The sequence below is a fragment of the Mytilus californianus genome, unplaced genomic scaffold (genome assembly GCF_021869535.1).
Source record: "Mytilus californianus isolate M0D057914Y unplaced genomic scaffold, xbMytCali1.0.p SCAF_2, whole genome shotgun sequence".
NCBI classification, from domain to species: domain Eukaryota; kingdom Metazoa; phylum Mollusca; class Bivalvia; order Mytilida; family Mytilidae; genus Mytilus; species Mytilus californianus.
This window is the reverse complement of record NW_026262668.1, coordinates 49,718,977-49,742,381: the sequence shown is the minus strand read 5'-3', so window position 1 is coordinate 49,742,381 and position 23,405 is coordinate 49,718,977. Positions and strand designations below refer to the sequence as shown.

The 23,405-nt window shown below is 30.3% G+C and overlaps 1 protein-coding gene across 7 annotated transcripts in view; it reads right to left on the bottom strand.

Moving 5' to 3' along the window:
• Positions 1-20,026, bottom strand: part of LOC127729944 (neuroendocrine convertase 2-like) — a 52,387-nt gene extending 32,361 nt beyond the window's left edge. For all 7 annotated transcript variants that reach the window (XM_052237921.1, XM_052237922.1, XM_052237925.1 and 4 more), the window contains exons 1-13: positions 19,957-20,026; positions 18,494-18,512; positions 17,596-17,661; positions 15,796-15,921; positions 14,934-14,989; positions 14,625-14,643; positions 13,347-13,399; positions 11,501-11,586; positions 8,668-8,840; positions 6,635-6,764; positions 5,905-6,014; positions 2,195-2,295; positions 443-549 (exon numbers count right to left, since the gene is read on the bottom strand). In XM_052237921.1, the coding sequence (XP_052093881.1) occupies positions 443-549; positions 2,195-2,295; positions 5,905-6,014; positions 6,635-6,764; positions 8,668-8,840; positions 11,501-11,586; positions 13,347-13,399; positions 14,625-14,643; positions 14,934-14,989; positions 15,796-15,921; positions 17,596-17,661; positions 18,494-18,512; positions 19,957-19,994 (1,084 nt within the window). In that variant the 5' untranslated portion in view covers positions 19,995-20,026. The remainder of the gene's footprint in view (positions 1-442; positions 550-2,194; positions 2,296-5,904; positions 6,015-6,634; positions 6,765-8,667; positions 8,841-11,500; positions 11,587-13,346; positions 13,400-14,624; positions 14,644-14,933; positions 14,990-15,795; positions 15,922-17,595; positions 17,662-18,493; positions 18,513-19,956) is intronic.
• Between the last annotated feature and the right edge of the window lie 3,379 nt (positions 20,027-23,405).

The window sequence follows — 23,405 nt, the reverse complement described above, 5'->3', positions numbered from 1 at the left end:
TTGAATTGGTTTATATTTTTCATGTCGGTGCTTTTTATAGCCGACTATACGGTATGAGTTTTTTGCATTGGTAAAGGCCGTATGGTTGACTATGATTGCTTGCATCAACTTCATTTGAACTTTGGGGGATAGTTGTGTCATGGGAAATCTTACCACATCTCTTTATTTTTATAATGATAATTATATTCGAAAATTAAATATGCACATATAAAAAACACCTTTACTGTGGCATTCTTTGTATTAAAAGTTCTTGGTGTATTTGCAGATACTTTGTGTTCAACACAATGTATATAGTATAGACCATATACATTGAGTGTCCGCTTAACGAGACTTGTTTCAACTGACATACATGTATTTGTTATAAAAGAAAATCTCTTATAGATTTTAAATTCAATTTCAATCCATTGCGTCAATAAACTATTTCTATTTTCTACATGCTTACCGTTAAATCCAGCAGCATTTTCAAAGAACTTTGTTTTATTTTGTAGGAGATCACTTCTTGCCGTGTTTACCAGCAGATGCATTATGTCCCGATAAGTTAAAGATGGACTGAAAAAATAAATGTATTACTATCAATCAAAAAAAATGTGATGGATCCGAATATATACAGTATATCTAACACTTGATTGATTATTTTATTCTAAATCCGTTTAGCTTTATATGTTGATTATCTAACAAAACAGTAGTATCTGTGAAGGTCTGGTTTTATTATTCATTTTATTATTGTGTGATGTTTGTTTGGTTGTTTGTTTTAGTTTAATTAATGTTGATTTGTCTAAATTTCGAACTGTTATGATACATTGTTTTTGCTTTTTTCATTTTATGGGTTCTAACACTGATGAAATATAAATAGGAGTATAACTCAATGTCGCAGCAAAGTCAACATACTGAAACCAATTATGGCTTCTGTATTGTATACATTATCATAAGGTCACTATTGTTTTTTTTTAAATGTCAATTTAATATGGCAAGCTTTTAAACAGCCATAGTAAAACAATTCTTATTGAAACTTTAAGAAACTATTCCAACAGATTTGATGAAAATACTATTATAATCAGGTCGCAGTGATATCCGTATATCACATTTCCAAAATACTTTAAAAATTGACGGAAAGTATAATAATACATCCATGTACAGATTAAAACGACCGCAGTTCATTGAAGTTCAAAGCTCCTAAATCGATACAGGAAAGGCAATTCAGAAAAACAGAAACTTAAGAACTGCATGTACGCCAGAAGGAGCGAGACGTCATGATATCATATTCGTTGTATTTTTTGTGGGAATCAGTGTGGTTCTTCACAAAAAACAATTTTCATGAACTAAAACAAGGAAATTGTATCTACGTTTTCAAATTTTTGTTGAAAGGCTCTGTTAAATGAGATGGTGTAGTCGATTTTTCAATTAATAAAAGGGCAAAACTAGTATAACAATCAGAGGGTTGGATTTTTGAATCTCTGGAAGTTTAAGCAGATCTTGTTCAACATGTGAAACCCGTGGTATAGCTCATGTAAGTAACAATTCGTTAATAAGTCTTAATAGATATAAGAAGATGTGGTATGAGTGCCAATGAGACAACTCTCCATCCAAGTCAAAAGGATTAATATTAAGTCTAATACAGCAATGTTACGTTTTAGGTAAAATGGACAAAATAGTAGTTACGACAATAAAACATATCCGTCGTCAAGTGTGCAACAGATATTTTATTACGTTTAACCAACTCGTGGTGGCGTCCGTAAAATGTGTCGAAAGAATGATTTCAACTTCATCAGTTGAAACCCTTGATTTAAAAGCTTCCATCGAGATAGTTAATGCAAGCTCTAGAATAACGTAGCAACTTGGAGATATTTACTCAGTATACATAAGATAGGGTCCATTTGTTGATTAATTTTCTTTTAAAAAAATCGTAAAAGTCATTTATGAATCTAGTACTGTAGCTATATCTATGAATATTGTCTTTCTTGCTCCTAACATAGATTTTATTTTTGACATTTTGATACAAAACTAATGTATTGGTATAAAAGTTTCAGATCAACATGGCTGTTTGGCTGTTTGGCTGTTTGTTTCAGTTCAAATTGATTTACTAGTGATTCGACTTCTTGCCCTGAAGTATTTATAAAAACTATATGAATTGACGATGATATGAATGTGATACTTATTGTACCTAGCAAAGACCCCCTCATCATTAACTACTTACTTTGCACTCAGAGCAAGAGCAACAGCACCAGATACCATAGGTGCTGCTGCTGAGTTTTGGTTAAAATTAAATGTTGTTTTATTTCCAATATCTGTTGTTATCTGAAAAATAGAATTTTGAGGATGATAAAGTTAATATATTAAACAGGCGTAATTGCTCAGGAAGACTTTAATATGTGGATATAAGTACTTGGTAAGTCAAGTTGAGTGATATTAAGATATTTACAAAATAATTGCCTTTAGAGTCGTGATATATGAATACAAATAGTTGCTTAATAAAGGCAACAGTAGTATACCGCTATTCAATAGTCATAAATCGGTTTAACTGAAACAAATCCGGGTCACAAACCAAAACCGAGGGAAACACATCAACTTTAAGTGGAAAACAACGGAACAACATAAACACTGAACTGCTACAAAAACTAACGCCAACATACATAGAAACGGACTATTTGATAACAACTGCCATATTCCTGACTTTGTACTGGACATTTTAAGAAAAAATGGTGGGTTGAATCTGGTTTTATGGCTAGTTAAACCTCCCGCTTTGCTTATATAGCAATGTTAAAATTACCCCTAAAATGACAACATTACGTGACAGGAATACATTACAACTAAACGCAAGAACACTCAGGACAGAGACATACATAAATAAATAATATAATATATAGTACATTACAACATGTTAACCACAGAATAACAACGGACACCTCCCATTTACACTACAATAGAATTATGAACTGTGCGTCACACGAAAGTATCAACGCCACAAAAAGTGACATATCAGGTAAATTTCTAAAAAATAGAAATAAAATTGGGATAAAGTTCGTAATGGTATTATTTTATGTATTTTCTAACCATTACAAGAATATCAATATAGAATTGTGTTAGTAATTGTGTAATTATTTGTATTTTCTAACCATGTCGGTTTTTCTTTTAAATCAAAACTGTAAAAACAAATAAATCCTGTGCATATAGTAGCTTTAAACTAAAAATCATATAAATGAACTAGCTGATTAATTATCTGAACATTTACATACATGTAGATAATAAAAGTACAATTCAAACCACAAACGATAAGACATAACACAATATTCAACCAGAATTACAAACGAAACATCATAACTTAATACAAGAGTATTGAATGTATAAATAACGAGACATGTCTTATATCAATGCGAATTCACTCTCGGGAAAACAGTCATATTCGGGAATAGGTCACGTTCGGTACTTAGCAGACCAGACGACGAAGATGGTAAATCACAATCTAAGATGTGGTAAAAAGGTCGTTAGTTAGTTTAGACACAGACACATCGTATAGATCAATCAATTCGTGATGGTGTCCATAAAATTTACGGAGTGTCATTTTTAATCTTTCCTCCTCATAACTGTTTCAGCAGTTTCTGATTAAGGAGCACACTCCTATATATGAAGTCCTTATAGTGTGAATATTCACTGCACGAGCAAAACGTATCAACTGAGATATGTAAACACCATACGATTCCAACAGTAGATTACTTCAAACCAAGAAAATATTTCTCTTATAATATTCAAAAGTAAAAAGGACACAGTGTTAAATTCTCAAATTGATGTTCAGCTAAAACAACAGGCTAGTCATGAAACTATCAACTTCGTTCAAATATGTTTGCTGGGATATTACTCAATGGTAATTAAAAAACATAGTTCTAGTGTCCCCCGCGTTGTACACTTTTTTTTCATACTGAAATAACAAAACAATATTTTCTCTTTTAACTTTATAATAAATATCATACAGGAAATGTAAGATCAATAACAATGTTCTTTTTCATATAATTCTATTTCAGAGGGGGAATAACTCTGTAAAATAAATGTTCTACACTCTCACAAAACTTTACTGATATAAGCTTTTGATAAAAACTCCTCGGGAAATGAAGGCGTGAGAGTGCTAACAATGCAATATTCAATAACAAATTGCATTTGAAAAAAAAGATAACCCCTGTAAAAATAAAAGACCAGCTCTAGTTTTCAAACTCACACAAGACATTCCTGATATGAATCTATCATATAAATTTCAAAACAATCCTGTAAAAATAATGTAGGTGTTTACAATACAAATTTCTATATAATCGATATTTCATAAGGGAATATCTCTTTTAAAAAAGTTGATTGGCACTAGTTTTCAAACTTGTCCGATACATTTCTGATTTAAACCTTTGAAATAAATTTGATTGTAAATGAGAAAGCTTACAATGAAATCTAAAATTAAAAAGTCCTTTTAAATATTTTGATGAACGATGATTTTCAAACTCGTACCAGACAGTGCTGATGTCATCTTTCGATATAAATTTTATAATAATCTAACAAAAAATAAAGGCTTCAGAGCGCTTACCATGCTATTTTCCATATTAATAATATCTACAAATGACATAGTTTTTGAACTTGTCCTATACATTGTTGCTGATATAAATCTTTGACATAAATTTCATAAATATTTGGTAAGAATTAAACATGTGGGAGCGCTTATAAGACCAGAGGGACGGACGCATAGATACATAGACGCAAGGAATTTTCTATGTACCCCTCAACGCGTCATAAAAAAACATTTAACAAGAGGAACGATTTTCAATGCACCGGTCTGTGCAATTCTTATATACACTATTAATGAATTTCAGCCTGAAACGTACATTTGATCTGACCAGTTCTTAGAAGACTGAACAATAAATGTGTTGCCGAAGAAGCAGGAGACACGAGATGAGGATTAATGGTGCCCCAATTGAGTGGTTTGTGGTGTTTTCTCGTGTATCTCACGGAACACTAGTTTTATTTTAATCATGTATTGACTTTGATTGCATTATCGTGTCCCAAATTTTTAAAATTTATGAAATCTAGTCATAAATTCCCGTTGAAGAAAATCATAGGAAACTCTCTCATTCAGATTGTTTAATCTGAGCGTTGCTCTGGGAAACGATTGTTTTTCGATTTTCAGGAAACACCTTCTTTTTTCGATTTTAAAATCATCAAACAACAAGCAGATTATATATTTGTTTTTCTTTTTAATGTGTTTAATTTACACCCTACGACACAGCGCATGTATCAACTCGAATTGACACATTGCTTGTTCGACAACTTGTCAAATCTAATCCCAGTGCATCTCATAAGTAAAATAATACTGATTTATTTCGACACTAAGCTGTTTGTCAAAATTCGTCTTTAATTTGTCATTAAGAAACTATTGTTCATGACATTGTTGTTTTATTTAGTTAATTTGGGAAGAGAGTTTTTGCATGCTAATTTATTTTAAGAAATACAATTCTTTACTGAGACCCAGGTCTGTGAAAATGATAAAAAAAAATAATACCTGATAACAAGTATTTCAAATTTGGTCTTAAACATCATTATAGAGAGATTAATTGGCAAAATATAAATCAGTTGCAATTAAACTGGTATCGTTAAAGTCATTACACATTTGGGAGCTTTAAATATTTTAGTGAAGGGGTCAGATAAAAAACAATTTTCATTTTGAAGTCACCATTTTATTCAAATAAATAGGACTATTTAACGTGTCATCTGTTTTATTTTGAGTAAACTTTGGTTAAAGTTTTCATCGTCAGGTAACGATCCTATTTAGAAAAGTCAAGGTAAAGCTCACGAGAGTGCATTTAAATTTATTTCTATACTGAGAGTCAATCAATACAAAATTATTAGTTCATCGACGGGTCAAAGTATACGAACCACTCTAGCTCTATGTTTCCTCTTTTCACCTGGTTTCGTAGTAAAAGCTGCAACCATCATAGCACTACAAGCTTCCCCGTTTGGGAGTTTTTTAAGATTGTGCTGAATACCTAGCAAATATGAATATCACAATATATTAGTTTTTCCTTCTAAATGACTTACCTTGCCAATTTTCTATTTGTACTTCTTTGTCTATGTTTTAAGGTTTTTCCACATTTCGTCAAAAAAACTCTTTCTCTTGTTCTGATTATTTTTGTTTCTTCGACCGAATCAGTTGATACTAGAAGGGACTTTATAAAAACCGAAAAAAATGATCATCTCCCTTTTTCACAGAGAAGAACTTCAAAACTATATATTTTTGGAATCTGTGACAGACAAGTTACCTTCTTTTTTTCAGTCTGTTTTTGACTATGTCTCAACTTACTAGAGACATAATTTCACGGATATTCGTCATGACTGTAGTGTGACTGTATGTGACTCTTAGACTGAGTGTGGATTCGCATGGTAAGTGATTCCCTTAGTGTTTGTAACCTTGGTGTGTTAATTCTTTATCAATATATGAGACTTGAACATTGGTAAACTTCTCTGTTCTTAATTTTAAAATTCACTGAAAACTTTCAAGTAAAGACAAGCCTGTGTCTCGATTCTCTTCTATGTTTTTACATTTCTTGAATATTTATAAGCTAACACATGGATAAAAAAATATATGTAGAAATCTTTAAATGAGTACCTGCCACAGAAATCACGTATCTATTGGTTACCAATCTGTCATAAGCACAGCTATCACGGAAAAGGTTCTTTTTCTTACCACCACTATTTCCGGTAGCAAAAACATACACAGAACCAAGACCTCCCCTACCCTGATCGTACAAAATAAAGTATAGCATGTATAACAATCACCAATATAGCTTGTTGTGGCAAAGACATACACAAATCTGTAATCATTAAATCCTAAACCTAGCTTATGAAATATATCTATGCAAATGACATAAATTGTCAGTAATACAAAATTCCGTGATGCCAAAGAATTTTAAAAAAATGTAAAAGATAAATGGAATATTTATTGATTACTGAGTGATTGATTGATTTTTAATTTCTAGCCATTAAATGACAATAATTTTAGTCATATTCAGATTCCACAAGGTTATGGGCTAGGAAATTAAATGACGATTATCTGTCAGAAAAACATGAATGAATTTTCAACTTATTTGACCTTTATCATTAAAGTTTCACATCTTTAATTTACGATCCCATTTTGAGAATAAGTCCAACTAGTTTTGTGTTTTAATTTCTCAAGTACTTCCTCTTCTGGTATTTTCCATTAGTTCCTCATATATCATACATAAACTATGTCACTATCAATCCAATTTTTAAGGCGTTTACCTTTATCTTTTATATATATGTATTCCCCATAAAATCTGTTGTCGAATTGATGTAAAGTTTTCAGTTTTTCCCTTATAAGTCTCGTAATTTGTACTTATTTATGTTAGGTATTGAATTCATATTTTCTATGTTCATATATTAAAAGAGAAAAATGTTATCCCAAATTTTATCTAAGTAGAACCTTGGTATAACCTTTTAGTTTTCAGATGATAAAATCATATTTTAAGTGCTTCAATTTCTTTTAGAATGTCTGTCATATTTAGACCGCTTTGTAACATCGATCGGGTACATAACACTTTTCCTTTACTTTTTCTGTTGGGTTGTTTCAAATGAAAACATATATAAAAGTGTATCAAATTGTGTTAAATGTTCTTTACCTATATTGGATACTGTTGCTAAGTATGTCATGTTTGGCATGATAAGAGTTTTAACAACAGACATTTGACTTGTCATCGTTAGATTTCTTTTCTTTCAAGTATAAAAAAAATCGGATTTCTTTAACTGTTTATTTTAAATTTAACTTTTTGCTCTCTTTTATTCAACCCAAAATATATTGATAAAGACTTAATTGGTCCATTTGTCCAGTTAATGTTTTCAAATTTGTCCTTACTTTGTTTTTGTTTACCTAACCATATTCCTTTAGTTTTGCTTTATTTAGTTTTAGTCCTGAGAATGTACCAATTTTTTCTATTACATTTAGTATTTTAGATATTTCAATTTTATTTTCGAAAAATAAAGTTGTACCATCTGCTAATTGTGTTATTTTTTTTACTATAGAATTGTCCATCAATTCTTGTTTTAAATCTTTTAATATAAGAATATTGTCTAATTTTACAAGCCAATATTTCAACAGCTATCATAAAGAATAGAGCTGTACGGAAATTCTTGTCTTATGCCTCTGAAATATAAGTAGGTTATGATTTCTAACTGTTATTTAAAACTGAGAATTTAGCATCATTGTAAATAGTTTCAATCCGTTTCAAAATTTATTTTTGAAAACCAAAGTTTTGTAAAGCTAAGTGCATAAATTCCCATTCAAGTGTTTCGAACGTTTTTGGGAAGTCTAAAATAACAGACTCCCTCTATCTTAAATGATTCAGCATTTTGATCCGCACTGCTAATTATTGGTAAAATATTTTAATTCTTTGTTAAAATAAGTTAAAAAAATTTACATATTTTTTAAGAAGGAATAAAATCTGTGATGCATGAAGAAAAATGACTGTGAAATGAATTAATGACAGCGAAACTCAATTTTCACATACATACACTGTTTTGTTTTGTCTACTACATTTAACGTTGTTTAAAACAGTTTTTTTTCAGAAAAAAGTGAAAGGTGATATAAAGCATTCATTATATAATAATAGGTTACGATATAATTACATTAGTTGTTCCTTCTCGTAAGGCATTTTCTTGATTTGGAAGCAACGCATATGTTTTCGTTCCTGTATGGAAATTGGCAAAACTACAGCTGTATACATCGATTACATCAGATTGATGTGTGAGTAAACTCGCATTGAATGTCTCAAAAACAGAAGTTGATGCTATTCTTACATCTGTCAAAAATAAAACATAAAGTATTAGTATTTTGGTTTGTTTACATAAACTGTACTTTAATTCCGCAATATTTAAATGTGCTGATCTAAAGTCGTATCTCGTCATTTGGTTTTGTTGTCTAATCCTTAACCGTAAACCGCCATCTTGGATTGTTAAAAAGCAGTACACAATCGGTCTAGTGCTTTGCTTAAACTTGCAAATTTTGAGACAGATTGGCAATTAATGAATAAGACTGTTTATTTGAATAAAGAAAAAAAAACAATGATTAATTGCAATATTTAGTCTGTGTTAACAAATACCAAATATTTGGTTTTGTTCGAATCGATTTTTTTTTAACTTAGCCATTTAAGGGGAAATAACCAAATAGAAAAAAATATATAAAGAAAGTTTTCATGTTTTACTTGTAGCAAGAAATCAAGCACGGTGACACCATTTTTTCTTTTTAATTTCTTAAAGCCTACTATAAAACATATCTTCTCAAATTTCTATCTCATAGATTTCTTTTATTCACAAAAAGTTTTGTTAATGAATAATCTGTGCAAATTTGGCAATTTTGCCAGGTTGAAGCTTGAAAAATAGCAACGTGACCCATACTTTTATTATATTTTTGAAAAAAAACATTTTAAAATCTACATTTTTGCAAAGTTAAAGAAAATTCTATATGCGGATAAGCAATGATCCCCCTTAAAATTATCCTTATAAGAGCAATAAAAAGTAAAATTACAAAGAATACCAAACTCCAAGGAAAATTCAAAACGGAAAGTCCCTTAACAAATGGCAAAATCAAAAGCTCAAACACATCAAACGAAAGGAAAACAACCTGGTTTTATAGCTAGCTAAACCTCTCACTTGTATGACAGTCGCATATAGTTCCATTATATTGAAAACAATATGTGAGCAAAACAAACAGATATATAATAGGTAAAAATGTCAAAGATTAATAGGGTATTTGAATATTTCTTATATTTATCATTAACTTGCCTTGCCGTTTTGAGATTTTAATTGTGGCATAGGATAAAGACACTTTGAATTAAAAAGATGTTGAGTACGGACAATCGTTATGTTATGTATTGTTTTACAAGTGATAAAACGGTAGAGCTTGACAACATAATCATTTTTTCAACCAGCTGCAAAAACCAAACAAAGAAAGAAAAATATGTTACTTGCAATTCAATGAAAAATGAATTTGGGAAATATGACGATATTGTCCTTCACAATTCTTCTAAGCCTGTAAATAGTTTTTTGTATTTTGATTTTCACACCGTAATTTACTTCCAAATTCTGATTTTTTTCTAAACGCTCTAAGTCCTGGCTTTGATGCCATTCTGGATCAAAATGTTCAGTATTCAAATAAGCTAACCGTTTCAATTTTTCAAATGATATAGTTGGCGAGTAAAATTAACTGGTATAAGTTAGCGCTTCGAGCGCATAACGTTTGATTTTTTTTTTTCAATTATGTCCTTTCAATTTTGCAACAATCATTGAAATTAATCTCAGCTAGTAAGAATTAGGTGACACTGTGTTTGTCTTATATTTTGATCTCGTGCATCGTCAGTTTTATCACTCCATAACAAAAACAGTACAGTAGAATGGCAAGGATATTTAGAGAGCATTAATTGAACTAGACGAATGAAAGACCAATATCAATATAATTCATTGTTTTATTGATAACATATTCGTTAATGTCATAAGGGACATTCTTAACACAGGAGCTTTTTCAGGTTGCACTTTGTAAGTACAGCTGTTTCACAAACCACACCATTTTAGGGGAGATATATAATATTCATAGATATTTGTTTTGTTTACCTACTGGTTCCCAGATATGATCTCTATGTTTCATCTTGTAGAGTCATAACTTGGAAATGTAACCAGTATAAATACACATGGAAAGCGGCGAAAATTAATTCTGAAGAAGACCCAAAGTGAAGGGAGGTGTAGTGCAGAATTTTAGTATAAGTTTAAACTCTTAGAAGTTCGGGGCAAATAAATGTTGAAAATATGCCGCACAGCCCTATACTTTGACCTTTGAACAAAATAGTAGTGCATAGGAGCTTTCCATTCTAGGATATAATTTTTTACGAAACTTCAAAGTAAAAGTGGTACAGTTTTAGCCGTAAAGGGAGTTCCTATGGGAAATTGTATTGTCTACATTTACAGTAGTGCAACCTATAGAAGAAACTACAAGAAGCTAATAATTTAAATCCTGTTATCTATGACGAGTTTATTTATTATCCTTTAACATCACGTTCCGTCTTGTTCCTAAAAAATGCAAAGTTTGGTGACTATGTTTATCGAATCTATCCCATCAAATTTGAAATAAAGGATATATAATGATTTATTAATCTTTCGAAATTATTGGACTGGATTTCAAGTACTACCAATAAGATGTGTTGCATCAGATTGAATTAGGTATATTGTTATATGTAACTTCAAATGCATACCTTTCTTAGTATGCAGTTACATGCAACTATTTTATAGAACAAAAAAGCAGTGGTTAAGGACAACATGTTGATAGGATGGTTAGGAAACGTATTATAGAAAAAATTGAATATCTTGTACGAATTTTAAAACTTTACATATGCATTTTTGATAAGCAGTCTGAAATTTAGACACTCGATGTGATACTTATGTCATAAATTAAGATAATACATCAACTCGCCAGCAAGTGTAGCTCCAAACGCTATTCCAATTATGCCCTGCTCATTCTTCTTCGCTGCCACAATACCGGCTACTCTTGTGCCATGTCTTCAAAAATAATCAGAAATAAGCGGCAATTAATTAACTTGAACTTGAAAAAACATCAGTGTCAACGCAATGGATTATTATATCTGTTTATAAAATTATTTACATATCAGTAAACTGCTTGATATCTTCAAAATAATCCATAAAAACCAAATAATAGTTTAACAATGTTCCATGAATAAAATATTGAAAAAAGATAGTAACAAGTTTATAAAACTTCCTAAAATATTTGAAATGAGTTTAATTTCCAACTCATCTGAGATGTTGATGATGTCAACCTTTAACAGAAATATCACTAAAGTGTAAGCAGAAGATATCTTCAAATGATTTTCAATACATTTCAGGCTACCCAAAGTTATTCTATGAGCATAGTTTTTACGACTTATCCAAGAAATTGGTCATGTAACTTTTGGCCTTAATTTCTTGAAATAAAATTAAAAACAAGAGCACTTACATTTTTGTTGTTTCATATTATTACTATTTGCAAAGGCTACAAATCCTTCATTTCTCAAATAACAATATACATTCGGTGCTAATTTTCAAACTTAACATATTTCTGATGTTAATTTTCGACAAAAATTAAATCGAAATATGTACAGAAGGTAACACTGTTTACCTTTTCCATATGTTTTTACATTTCAAATGAATATTATTGGGTCATCTGGAGAGGGTTTCATTGTGGAGTTTTCTGTTACAATCTGTATAAGTGGAGGAAGCATGTCAGTGGTTGTCGTTTCTCATGTCATTGGTTTTAGGGCTTTTATATTCAATTGAATATATATTTGATATGCATGCACATTTCAGGCTCTGGTCAATTTAAACACATCTGGTAGGGACGTTTGTTATCATACAGACTGAAGACTAAAAATAAGGAAATTAAATAAGTTGATGCAATGTCGAATTTTAGCAGCATAACTAGATTTGACTTTCTAAGAAAAACAATCATCTTTAATGTTTGATGTTCAATAAAGATACATGTACAAATAAAAATTTTACTGTTTTAGTCGGTTTTTTTCAATGAAATCTATTGTAATTTTATGTGATATCTGTAAGATAAGACACCAGTAGTCTACCCATGAAATCCAAAAATCGATGCAGATGTCGAATCAATGTAACAAAGTATGGGAAGTGTATGAACTCCAATAGAAGCAAGATAGTGTGCGTCGACAGGGTAAGTTAGACATCTTAATGTTATACATAAAGAATATCAAATGGCATTTTCAATATAACACCCGTATCAATCTTAGACACCAATATAATCCCAAGAGTTTTGCTCGATGGATTAAAACAACAATATTACTTGAGAGGGTTGATACGATATGTGATATTGAAAATAAAACATATCATATGCACTTTTATGTATACTTCAGTAGATGTTTTTATGTGACAGGACGTAATACAGATAGTTGGTTTGATAAAACCTGACAACCGCGGCTGATACCGATTACAAGACGTAATACATATAAAAAGTCTAATAAAGCCTTTATGACCGTGACTGATATCGATATCATCACGGATAGCTGATACAGCACGATTGTCATTGATTGTATTACGCAAAGAGTATACCTTATTAACAACGAGGTAAATAATAAATATTGATATCAAATTTGGTAACTTTGAGGCATATTATACAATGAAATATTATTCAACACTAATACATTTTTGCTGTGTTCGTTATTTGTCTTGAAAATCCGAAGTAAGCTGACAATATTTTACAAACTGAAATGTATGTTCGGAACGGTATTAACAACGTATTTACTTACTTAAGTGATTCTTGATATTGTCTTTTCCGTATAGCAGGAGATCTGAACCAATTCTTAAAGAAGAAAATTATAATGTATTGATAATGAATTTAAAAGAAATTCCTTCTCATGGAAAAAAGAGGCAAAGGATACCAAAAGGACAATCAAACTCATAAGTCGAAATTTAACTGACACCGCCATGGTTAAAAGCGAAAAAGACCAACAAACAAACAACAGAACACAAAACACAACATAGAAAACTAAAGACTGAGCAACACGAAGAGTCAGATAAACATAGAGTAAAATAAAAACATGAAAAATTAAATCAGTTCTGAAAGACAACTACTGCATCAAAATATTTTTATCTATATTAGTTTGATAAAATATTTGAGAACTCACCATAACACTATCATGACGCATAAAAAATGCAAACTATGATTAATCACAGACTTTACAGCTTGGCTTGGAAAAGTTTGGGACCAAATGAGATGAATGGAATATTGTTCTTGTTCTTTAGTATAATCTGTTATTATTTGATCGAATTTAAAAATATATATATGTTTTCTCGGTAACTTATAATACATATGATTACTATTTATTTGAAATGGCGACTGTGATGATTTGAAGATGATAACCTCAACGAAGGAGAATAAGACAATAAAAATATATTAGTTACTGTAATGACATTTTCATGTATTTTATAATAGCAAATGGTTTTGACTCTGAAGATCAAAAGTAAATGTAACGTGATTAGAAATCATTTCAGTGGAAATTATACCTTAAACGTATCAGGACTATGCAAATTGAAAGACTGAACAATCATTGTCCATATACTTTGATAGTAAAATAAAGCAGCAGTACAACTGATCACAAATAACAATTCAGACGTGTTTTAGTTGATATACGAAAGACATATATCTGAATTCTTCTCCTACTCTTGATCAGGTGTTACCAATTTTACCACATTTCAGGAAACAATTTGGTAAATTAGTCTATTTAATGTAGGTACATCAAACCTAAGAGTTTAACAGTTTAAGTGTGACGCTTGCCATTGCATCTTATTGTCCACCTTTCGTATCTTATATTAAATTTTTTGAGAATTATTTGCGAGATCTGTGACACCAACTTATTTTCTGGTGAGGTCAGCTCAATTGTTGTATTATCAAGTAGCAAAATATACTAATTAGATTATGCAAGATTTTATTCAAATTATTGGGATAAAGGTTGAATTTAACTAATAAGACCTAACCAGTTCATAAACAAATTCAATTCTTTTTTTTTTTCAGTTTGTATTCTTACCCTTGGTGACTGGCGTGACCTGAAAAAAAAATCAAACATTGAATATTATGATTCATCTTAAGTCACAAAGGTCGCATTTGATTGACCAGGTATCTACCATTCATCATAGTGAAAGACTAACACTTTTGTCACATAAGTATCATGTTTCTTAATGTTTATCATTTTACTCACACGGACAAACTTTCCCAATGTCTCGTATCTTACTATTTCTTTTTTAACGAAAGAAAGTAAGGTCACAAATTTGTTATCAACTCTTTATAGTTCTTTTTCAAGTTCAATTATTGTTTTTACGCATGAGTTTTGACTTACCGAAGTTGATACTCTAGTTCTCTAGTGTATGTATATCCAGCATTCAATGTCCTATTCTAAAATAAACAAATGAATTACCATGAATACGGAGCCAGATATACAGCTTGAAACAGTTATTTAACAAATAATTATACAAAACGTAAGCTCATTAAGACAGCATATACTTCACTAAATAAAAAAATAAAATTATTGTTTCATTATTTTTGTGACAGTTTTTCTTATAGAAGAAAATACAATGCCTTCAATAATATATGTATTTAAACATTAACAGTTGTTAAATGGAAGATTTATTCTTTAATTTGTCATAAGCTGAAAAAAACAGATACACTGCTGACATTTTAAACTAATTCTTACGATGATATAGGAGGCACATTCCTTAGAAATATCAATGGTATATAGACGAAACTATGCCCGATTAACGGAAGGGGTGCCATAAAACAGAGATGGAAAGGAAATTAGAATATAATTATTTCGGTATTCCAATTCTAGAACACATGGGCATACTTATATGGTATCTGAAAATACCATGCTACATGGTTACATCAATAAAAAAATATTTCTTGAATAGATATAAAATGTGGTATGAGTGTTTGTATTGACATTTTTTATTAGTTTTCTAACGCTGATTACAGTTCAAAAATTTGACATATGCCAAACAATCAATCTATACCTCTGGCTTTTATTCCAAATACCAATGCAATGACAGTGGTAAAAAATCACGACTTATTGCATGTCCACAAAAGAAAAGACAAAATGTCCTCTGAATGATACATGTATGAAAATGTTATGTTATATACATGATTTACAAACCCATACAAACTATAACTACTGCAGTAGACAGACTTTTAAAAATTCTACTCACAATGTTAAGGTCTATGTGGTCCTGAACGCCATTGTCAACTACACCCACAGTCACGCCAGTACCGTTTACACAACTTGTCCATGCTGGTAATACATTCATGTCATATCCATTTGTCCTGGGATTGTTCTAAAAGTTAGTGATGAAATATCAGAAATATATCTTTAAGAAATCGAGACTCTGAATTTCCTTTTATCATAAAATTAGAATATTAAAATAGAGTGAAGTATAAAATATTTACCGATAAGTTAGTTAACGTTTAAGTTTTCGTTTTATATGTACTGCATTTACATTTTAACATAGCACTATCAAGAAATTAAATATTTAGTAAAGGAAATTCTTTTAGTTTTCTTAAATATTTAATTTAATTTTGAATTGCAATGAAACCATGGTTTTGCACATAAACAAGGTCTAGTTAAATGTATGAGATTACTTTTATCGATTTAAAATTCATGTTATTACGTGCATACAGATGTATACCAATTTTATGTTCTTTGAATGCTGTTGGTAACATGTGTATGCTTTTATCATGATTTGAAAGAGTAATCGTCTTTCGAAACACAATCGTGTGTTTTGTTTTGTATACTCAACTGTTTAAAACACAACAAAACATATAACAAATCGTGCAGTAACGCACCACATATACATTAATGAGACATCCCATAGTTTTTAACTTGATTTGAGAAACATCTAAATAATTATGCGAAATACGCAGATACATGTACCAAATTGATATCAGAAATGAAAGTTAAAAAACCCTGTTTGTTTTAAATGCAAATGAAAGCAAGTGACCGTTCAAAAGTTGCTAAAAATGTGATCATAATTAATTGCTTTCATTTCGTATATATTTTCAAAAACATAGTATTAGATTCCTATATTCATAGATTATCTAAATGGGGAAAAAATATAATGTTATTCACATTTTGAATCTTAAAGGTATTTTTTAACATGTACAGGAATTATCTAGTGAGACAAATCAGTGTATTTCCACGTTAAACAAATAAGTATACATCATAATACTCAAATTGGTAAAAGAAGATAGATAGCTCGGAAAATATTTATAACATTGTGAATTTTTATCATAAAATATTGATTTACTATTATATATTTTATATATTTATAGCAATTATCCACATTTACAAAATATATCGTCTAAAACTTTTTCAATTGAATAAATTTTTTTTCAATATAATTGTTTGCACGAACGATGCGGACATAGTACTAATGAATCAGAGAGGCGGTGCTAAAATCAGATAATCTTAGGTTGCATTCATATGACGTAAATGTTGCCACGCGGAATGAAAGCATATGACAGAATCAATTTTTTTTCAATATAATTGTTTGCACAAAGTACACGAACAATGTGAACATAGTACTAATAAATTAGGGAGGCGGTGCTTATAATCATATAATCTTAGGTTGCATTCATATGACGTAAATGTTGCCATGCTGAATGAAAGCATACGACAGAATCAAATTGTGTATGTTTGGAATTAGTGAATTATATTAGGTTTTTTTTTGTCTTTTAACAATAGTGTTGTCTACCTTTCTTTTTGTGTAATTTATTGTTTTAAGTGCTCTAGTTTTTTCTTGACAATAAATTAGTTTGGGGTAATGTAATTTATTTATAGTAATGTCAAAATTTCTTATTTGAAAAACTCACTAATAATCAAATAAAAAATTTAAAACAAACAATTTCTCAAGTAATCAATGGCAGACTTTAGTTAACCCTAGCAGAGATGTGTCTTGTATTGTAAACCATATACACATATCGAATGATACTATTCTTATTAGTTAACTTACAAGATACCACATGTCATTCCATTTAGGATCTTCAATGGTTAAGTTGCATGTCTGACATTCCGTAAACTTGAAAAGAAAATATTTAATCAATAGTGCATATTTCAGACGACATTATACATTTTTTGTACGGTAAAGGAATATGATTTTAAAACGATGAGATTTATATCTGACACCTCATAATATATACAAATACACAGACATTATTGGCCAGCTTGTTGTGTTTTGTTTTGTTATTTTTTGTTTTTTATGATTTGAGTTAAATTCAAATGAAAACAGTCAATTTAATACATGTAATAAAAGCGATAAGTTTAATTTTGCATTAAGACACAACCATTTGACCGTGTGTAAACGTGCGTAAAATACAGTTTAATGCTTTCATAGAAATAATATCTTGTTTATATAAAACAAGATATTATATTTCAATGTCCCATTGGGATCTTTCGCCTCTATTTTGCTGAAAGACAAACATCACATTGGGTTTAACTTTCCTAAGTTCCCTTTGGAACGCGCAACTGTAAAGTTATTTACTAGGTCTGGTATAAAGTTTTATGCAAATCTAAAAGAAAATTGCCACAAGTACCTATCTTACACTCTATTTCATTCATAAAACAAATACGAAGTTCTCGTCTAATGTTCCATTTGGTACATAAAAAAGTGAGTGTATATGGAAACTGTGTAATACCACTTTATTATTGTGTTATTTGTACGTTTTATGTATTGTTCGAATACCATGCTCGGGTTGGGAAAGGGGGTTTTATAGACAAGGTGTCAAATAAATAATTCCTTCAAATTCTTGAAACCGATTTTGGGCAATGAGTTTAGAACATATACAAAAACCTGCATCTTAAGTTAACTTTGTACTTCTTTTTATCATGTGTCGAATGTTATAATTTCTTACCAACAGCAACTTGGAGACCCTGAAAAATATTTGACAGTATATTATAATAAAATCATATTATTAGGAAGAGTTATTGCACTTGAACTTTTGATAATTAGCAAATGTAGCATGAAGGTAGCAATGAACTCAAAAGACTTCTTAAAACGTCGAAACCCTTTCGTAAAATCATTTTAATATTGTTTCAAACGATTAATTACTTTCCACAATATTATTAAATATTAAGAAATTTGGACATTTCGATTCAACAATTAAATATTCAGAATTTTGAGAGAATAGGTGAAAAAACAAATTATAAAACTCAACACTCATGATTTTTTTTTTTGCTAAAATGTGTATTGAAAATGAGGCTGAGATAAATTGCATAGTAGAGGTATTCAAACTCACAACCTCAGTGTTTTACATTTGTCATTTCGGGGTCCTTTAAAGCTTGCTATGCGGTATGGGATTTGCTCATTGTTGAAGGCCGAACGGTGACCTATAATTATTTATGTATACGTAGATTTGACAGCTCTTTTAGAGAGTTTATTGGCAATCATACCACATCTTCTTATTTTTATGGTAAAACATGTAGATGCGCTATTTAGACCACTCGGCCACCGATGCCACGAAACAATGTTCTGAAGTGCATTTACTGAACTTTTATCAACTTAATTGCATTCACTTTTACAATTTAACCTATTTCAAAATTAACAAAAGAATATTTCAAAGATACGTAATCTTCTCTCTGCAATCATAGTTTACCTAAATTATTGGTCTTATATTATATATTTCCCTGACTCTATCTTGTCATTTCTAAAAAATGATCATAGAACAATAATTTGCCAGAAATTCTTTCAAACTTCTATGTATGTTACACCTTCTTTAATTCCATCAACAATGTTTGTGATAGCGTGACTAAGCTATCTGACCAAGAATAAAAAGTTCCTTTTTAAGTTCTCGATTCATCTCCATAGTATTTAGATATCACGAATGGTTCGATCTTTTAGTTGTAGGTCTGTCACGAATCAGCTCATTTAAATCTAATTGCTTTGCATGAAAGAAGGTAAGGCTATTTTCCCGTTTTAATTTATTTTTTTTTTTTACAATTCCAGATTTTTAATTAAATTCGTATCGAGTTCATATAAATCGGTAATCATGCTGTTGCTTTGTTTTGATTTTAGCGCCACTGCTGATTCCAATATAGACTAAATACGCCTGTCGCGTACTTTTAAAATGGTACAAGTAAGCCAGGAATAAATTGATTTAGTCAAATTAGAAACACATTTTTGAATTATTTGGTTTTCAGTGCTTTTCAACTGGTCTCTCAATTTTGATTTGAGCGCCACTGACGTGTCTTGTGTAGGCAAAACGCCCCATGGCGTTTCTATATTTAAGCCTGGTGTCTTAAATAATTTCTAGTGATTCGTTATTTACGATAATCTTCTGGAGTGATATTTATACTAACAAATATTCCCGTGACTTACCAAATCAAAGTAAATCCTAAGAACTGTTTGTAGTTCATCGTTGAAGAAAGGAAAAGCTTCTAAAAAACAAGGACCATTAATATACACAGGTTTAATGTTGAACAATGTTTCCATAAAACCTTACCATGCTTACTTGGTGTCAGGTATTCGAAAATGTATTGGACGTTAGTCGCAAGTTATTTATCGTTGCCGATCTACAACTTCTCTTAAAAAGTTTCTAGCTAAACCTATTGCTGATTAAAATTTTACGTTTTGGCAATAAATCAAAGGAATAAGAAGATTTCATATTTTGTCTTATTTATTCTTTAAAACTTGATAATGATTGCATCTAGATGGTTCGCATCTATATTGAGGTTTCCAACAAGTTAACATAAGTAAAATATAAGTTAACATTTCGTTCTTCTCGTTGTTGTATTTTTGTTGTTTTATATCTTTGAACGGTTTTTATAATTATACCGTTTAATTTATCATAATTATATTGTATTGTATTGATGTTTGATTTAGAAATATGAAATGTTAAACGATATAATCCCATGTTTAACAACCCTACCCCCGCTCCTTCCCCCCCTTTTTTCCCCTTAAAAAAAAAGATACTAAAAAAACAATAATGAAATAAAAAAAAAACGGCCATCGTGCACATTGGATATCAATGAACAAAGCTTAATGTCAATGACTTTTTATGTAGATATAAGAAGATGAGGTATGAGTGCCAATGAGACAACTCTCCATCCAAGTCACAATTTTTAAAAGTAAACCATTATAGGTCAAAGCACGGTCTTCAACACGGAGCCTTGGCTCACACCGAACAGCAAGCTATAAAGGGCCCCAAGAATGACTAGTGTTAAACCATTTAAACGACAAAACCAGCGGTCTAATCTAAATAAAAAACGAGAAACGAGAAACATTTATGAACCCCATCAACAAACGACAACTACTGAACAATAGATTCCTGACTTAGGACAGGTGCAAACAAATGCAGCGGGTTTAAACGTTTTAATAGGTACCAAACTTCACCCTTATCTGAAACAATAGTGTAACATCGCAACATAGAAAGACACACTATAAAATATCAATTGAAATGGCTTAACTCAATCAAGAGACATATCAACACTAGTGAACATACACTGAACGAATAAATTTGATTTATAATACAATGTAAATACAAAATCAATAAAATAAGGGCTGAATAAATAAAGGCAACAGTAGTATACGCTGTGAGATGTTAAACAATTTTAAAAAAACAACAATAACCTTGAACAAAAAGCCGCCATATACAATAATATAGACAGGTAAATGTATGTAAATGTAGTATGTACATGTATTGAAAAAAGTTATTGATAACTAAAAGCGCTTTAAGAGTATAAACTATTAGTAATTGTATATCAGCAATTGTAGTCGAGTGGTATCGTGCATGGACAGAAGACTATTGTGATTATAGTATAAAACGCTCTCTGGTTCAAATCCCGAATGTGTAGTACGTTTTTGTAGGGTTAAAAAGTATGTAAGCTACATATTCAAAGTTAGCATAAAGCTTAATTTTGGATGACAATGGATTCTTGAAAAACAATCTACCGTTAAAACAAAAAAATGAAGAAATAAACGTCAAGCAAATTTGTTGTTAAGTCATGTGATAGAAATACTGAAAAAGGGAGTGTTTATTATATTATTACTAAAAGTGTAAATAGTAAAGTGATAACCAACGCGTTAAAAGTGAAATCAATGCGTTAAAAGTGAAAACCAAAGCATTTTAAAATAAAAACCAACGCGTTAAATGTGAAAACCAACGCGTTAAAAGTAAAACCCAACGTGTTAAAAGTGAAAACCCACGCGTTCAAAGTTTTATACGGTATGTTAATACCGCCAATGACACGAATGGCCACTCATAAACGTCCATTATACAGCAACCCAAATACACAAAATACAATGATACAGTTAGAAATATATATATATTGAAATGTTTGAAGTAAAATTCTGTGTGTTTTCGTATTCGGATATCTATCATCATGTACGAATGAAGATTTTTCGGCTAAATAGAAAAAGGTAAAACTTTTTTGAAAACATGAAATAACCGATATCAAAAAGTAGCAAACCAAATTTTTAGTCGTCGAAGGACAAATAATACCATTATTAAAAAAAAACCAAATAATAGTACACATGATACTACATTGAAAGCTTAGGTTGATAGATAGAGCAGTTCATACAAATCATACCCCTAATGTGGTTTTGAAATCCATGTCAGATTCAATTCATTTTTTAGTACAAAGGGAGACAATGGCCAATGAATTGTCCTCATTAAATGAGTTACATAAACCTAGATCATAGAAAACATACATATGGTATTACAGACTGACAATGACTTGGCATATATTTGAAAAAAAATGCATTTATAGTAAAGAATGCGATATAATTTGAACTAAGACAAATTGTTGAATTCAATAATTAATTAAAATTAGTATATAGAAAGTGAAGTCGATTAGACAATGATAAACGTACTTACTTGTCAGCAGACACTTTAGAGAAACAAATTTATGTTACTGATTTTATATCAGTTCATAAGTGTTCCGGGAATAAGCTGACGGTTACGCTTTAACTACTTCAACATTATGCACATAGTGAAGTTATCAAGTGATATTTAGGGGTGTCGATAGATTTTCACATTGTTTTATTTCTTAGGGGTGGGGTAGAGATATGTTGTAGATCGGGATAAGATCGTTAAAAAATCATAAAATAAAACGAAATTTCCCGCGTGCATGTATTCGCCCAAAAAAATTATTCTTTTTGGTAATAATTTAAAAAGATTATTTCCTTGTATAACAATTTTTTGTTTTGTGAAAGAAATTTCAAATTGGTTCGATTAAAAATTAGTGAAAAATTAAAGAACATTCAATAGTTATCTCTTATTTGAAAACCTGATGGAATTTGTGCCAAAGTAAGATCAAATTACGGACTTTTATAGATCAGATTTACACGCTTTTTCTATTTTCATTTGTTTCGAAATATATTCATTCACGTTGGCTTTTGTTTCGCAATTGAAATTAATTCATACATATTGAAAGTTTTTTTTACCATACGTATATCGAAAACTCTCAAAATTGTACCCGAAAGTGTATTTTCCAATTATTGCCTCATACGTATACTTTGCGGGAAATCACTCTCCACGTTCAGAAGATTACAAGACATCTCCTGTCAAATTCCTAATTCTGAGAGAAAATAAACAACAGGTAAAAACAAATGTTTGCATTCTTTTACCTTATAAAACGACAAGACAATTCTTTTATACCTTATTGTTTTTACTACGTCATCATAAACAAAAATAGTGACAATGAGACGTTGAACGTTCAATATCGCGTAAACAGTTATCTTTCCTGAACCTGTAACGACTCCCCATAATTAAACAAAAAATGAGTTTTAACATTTAACAAATTTCAAATGTAAGATTTTTATAAATG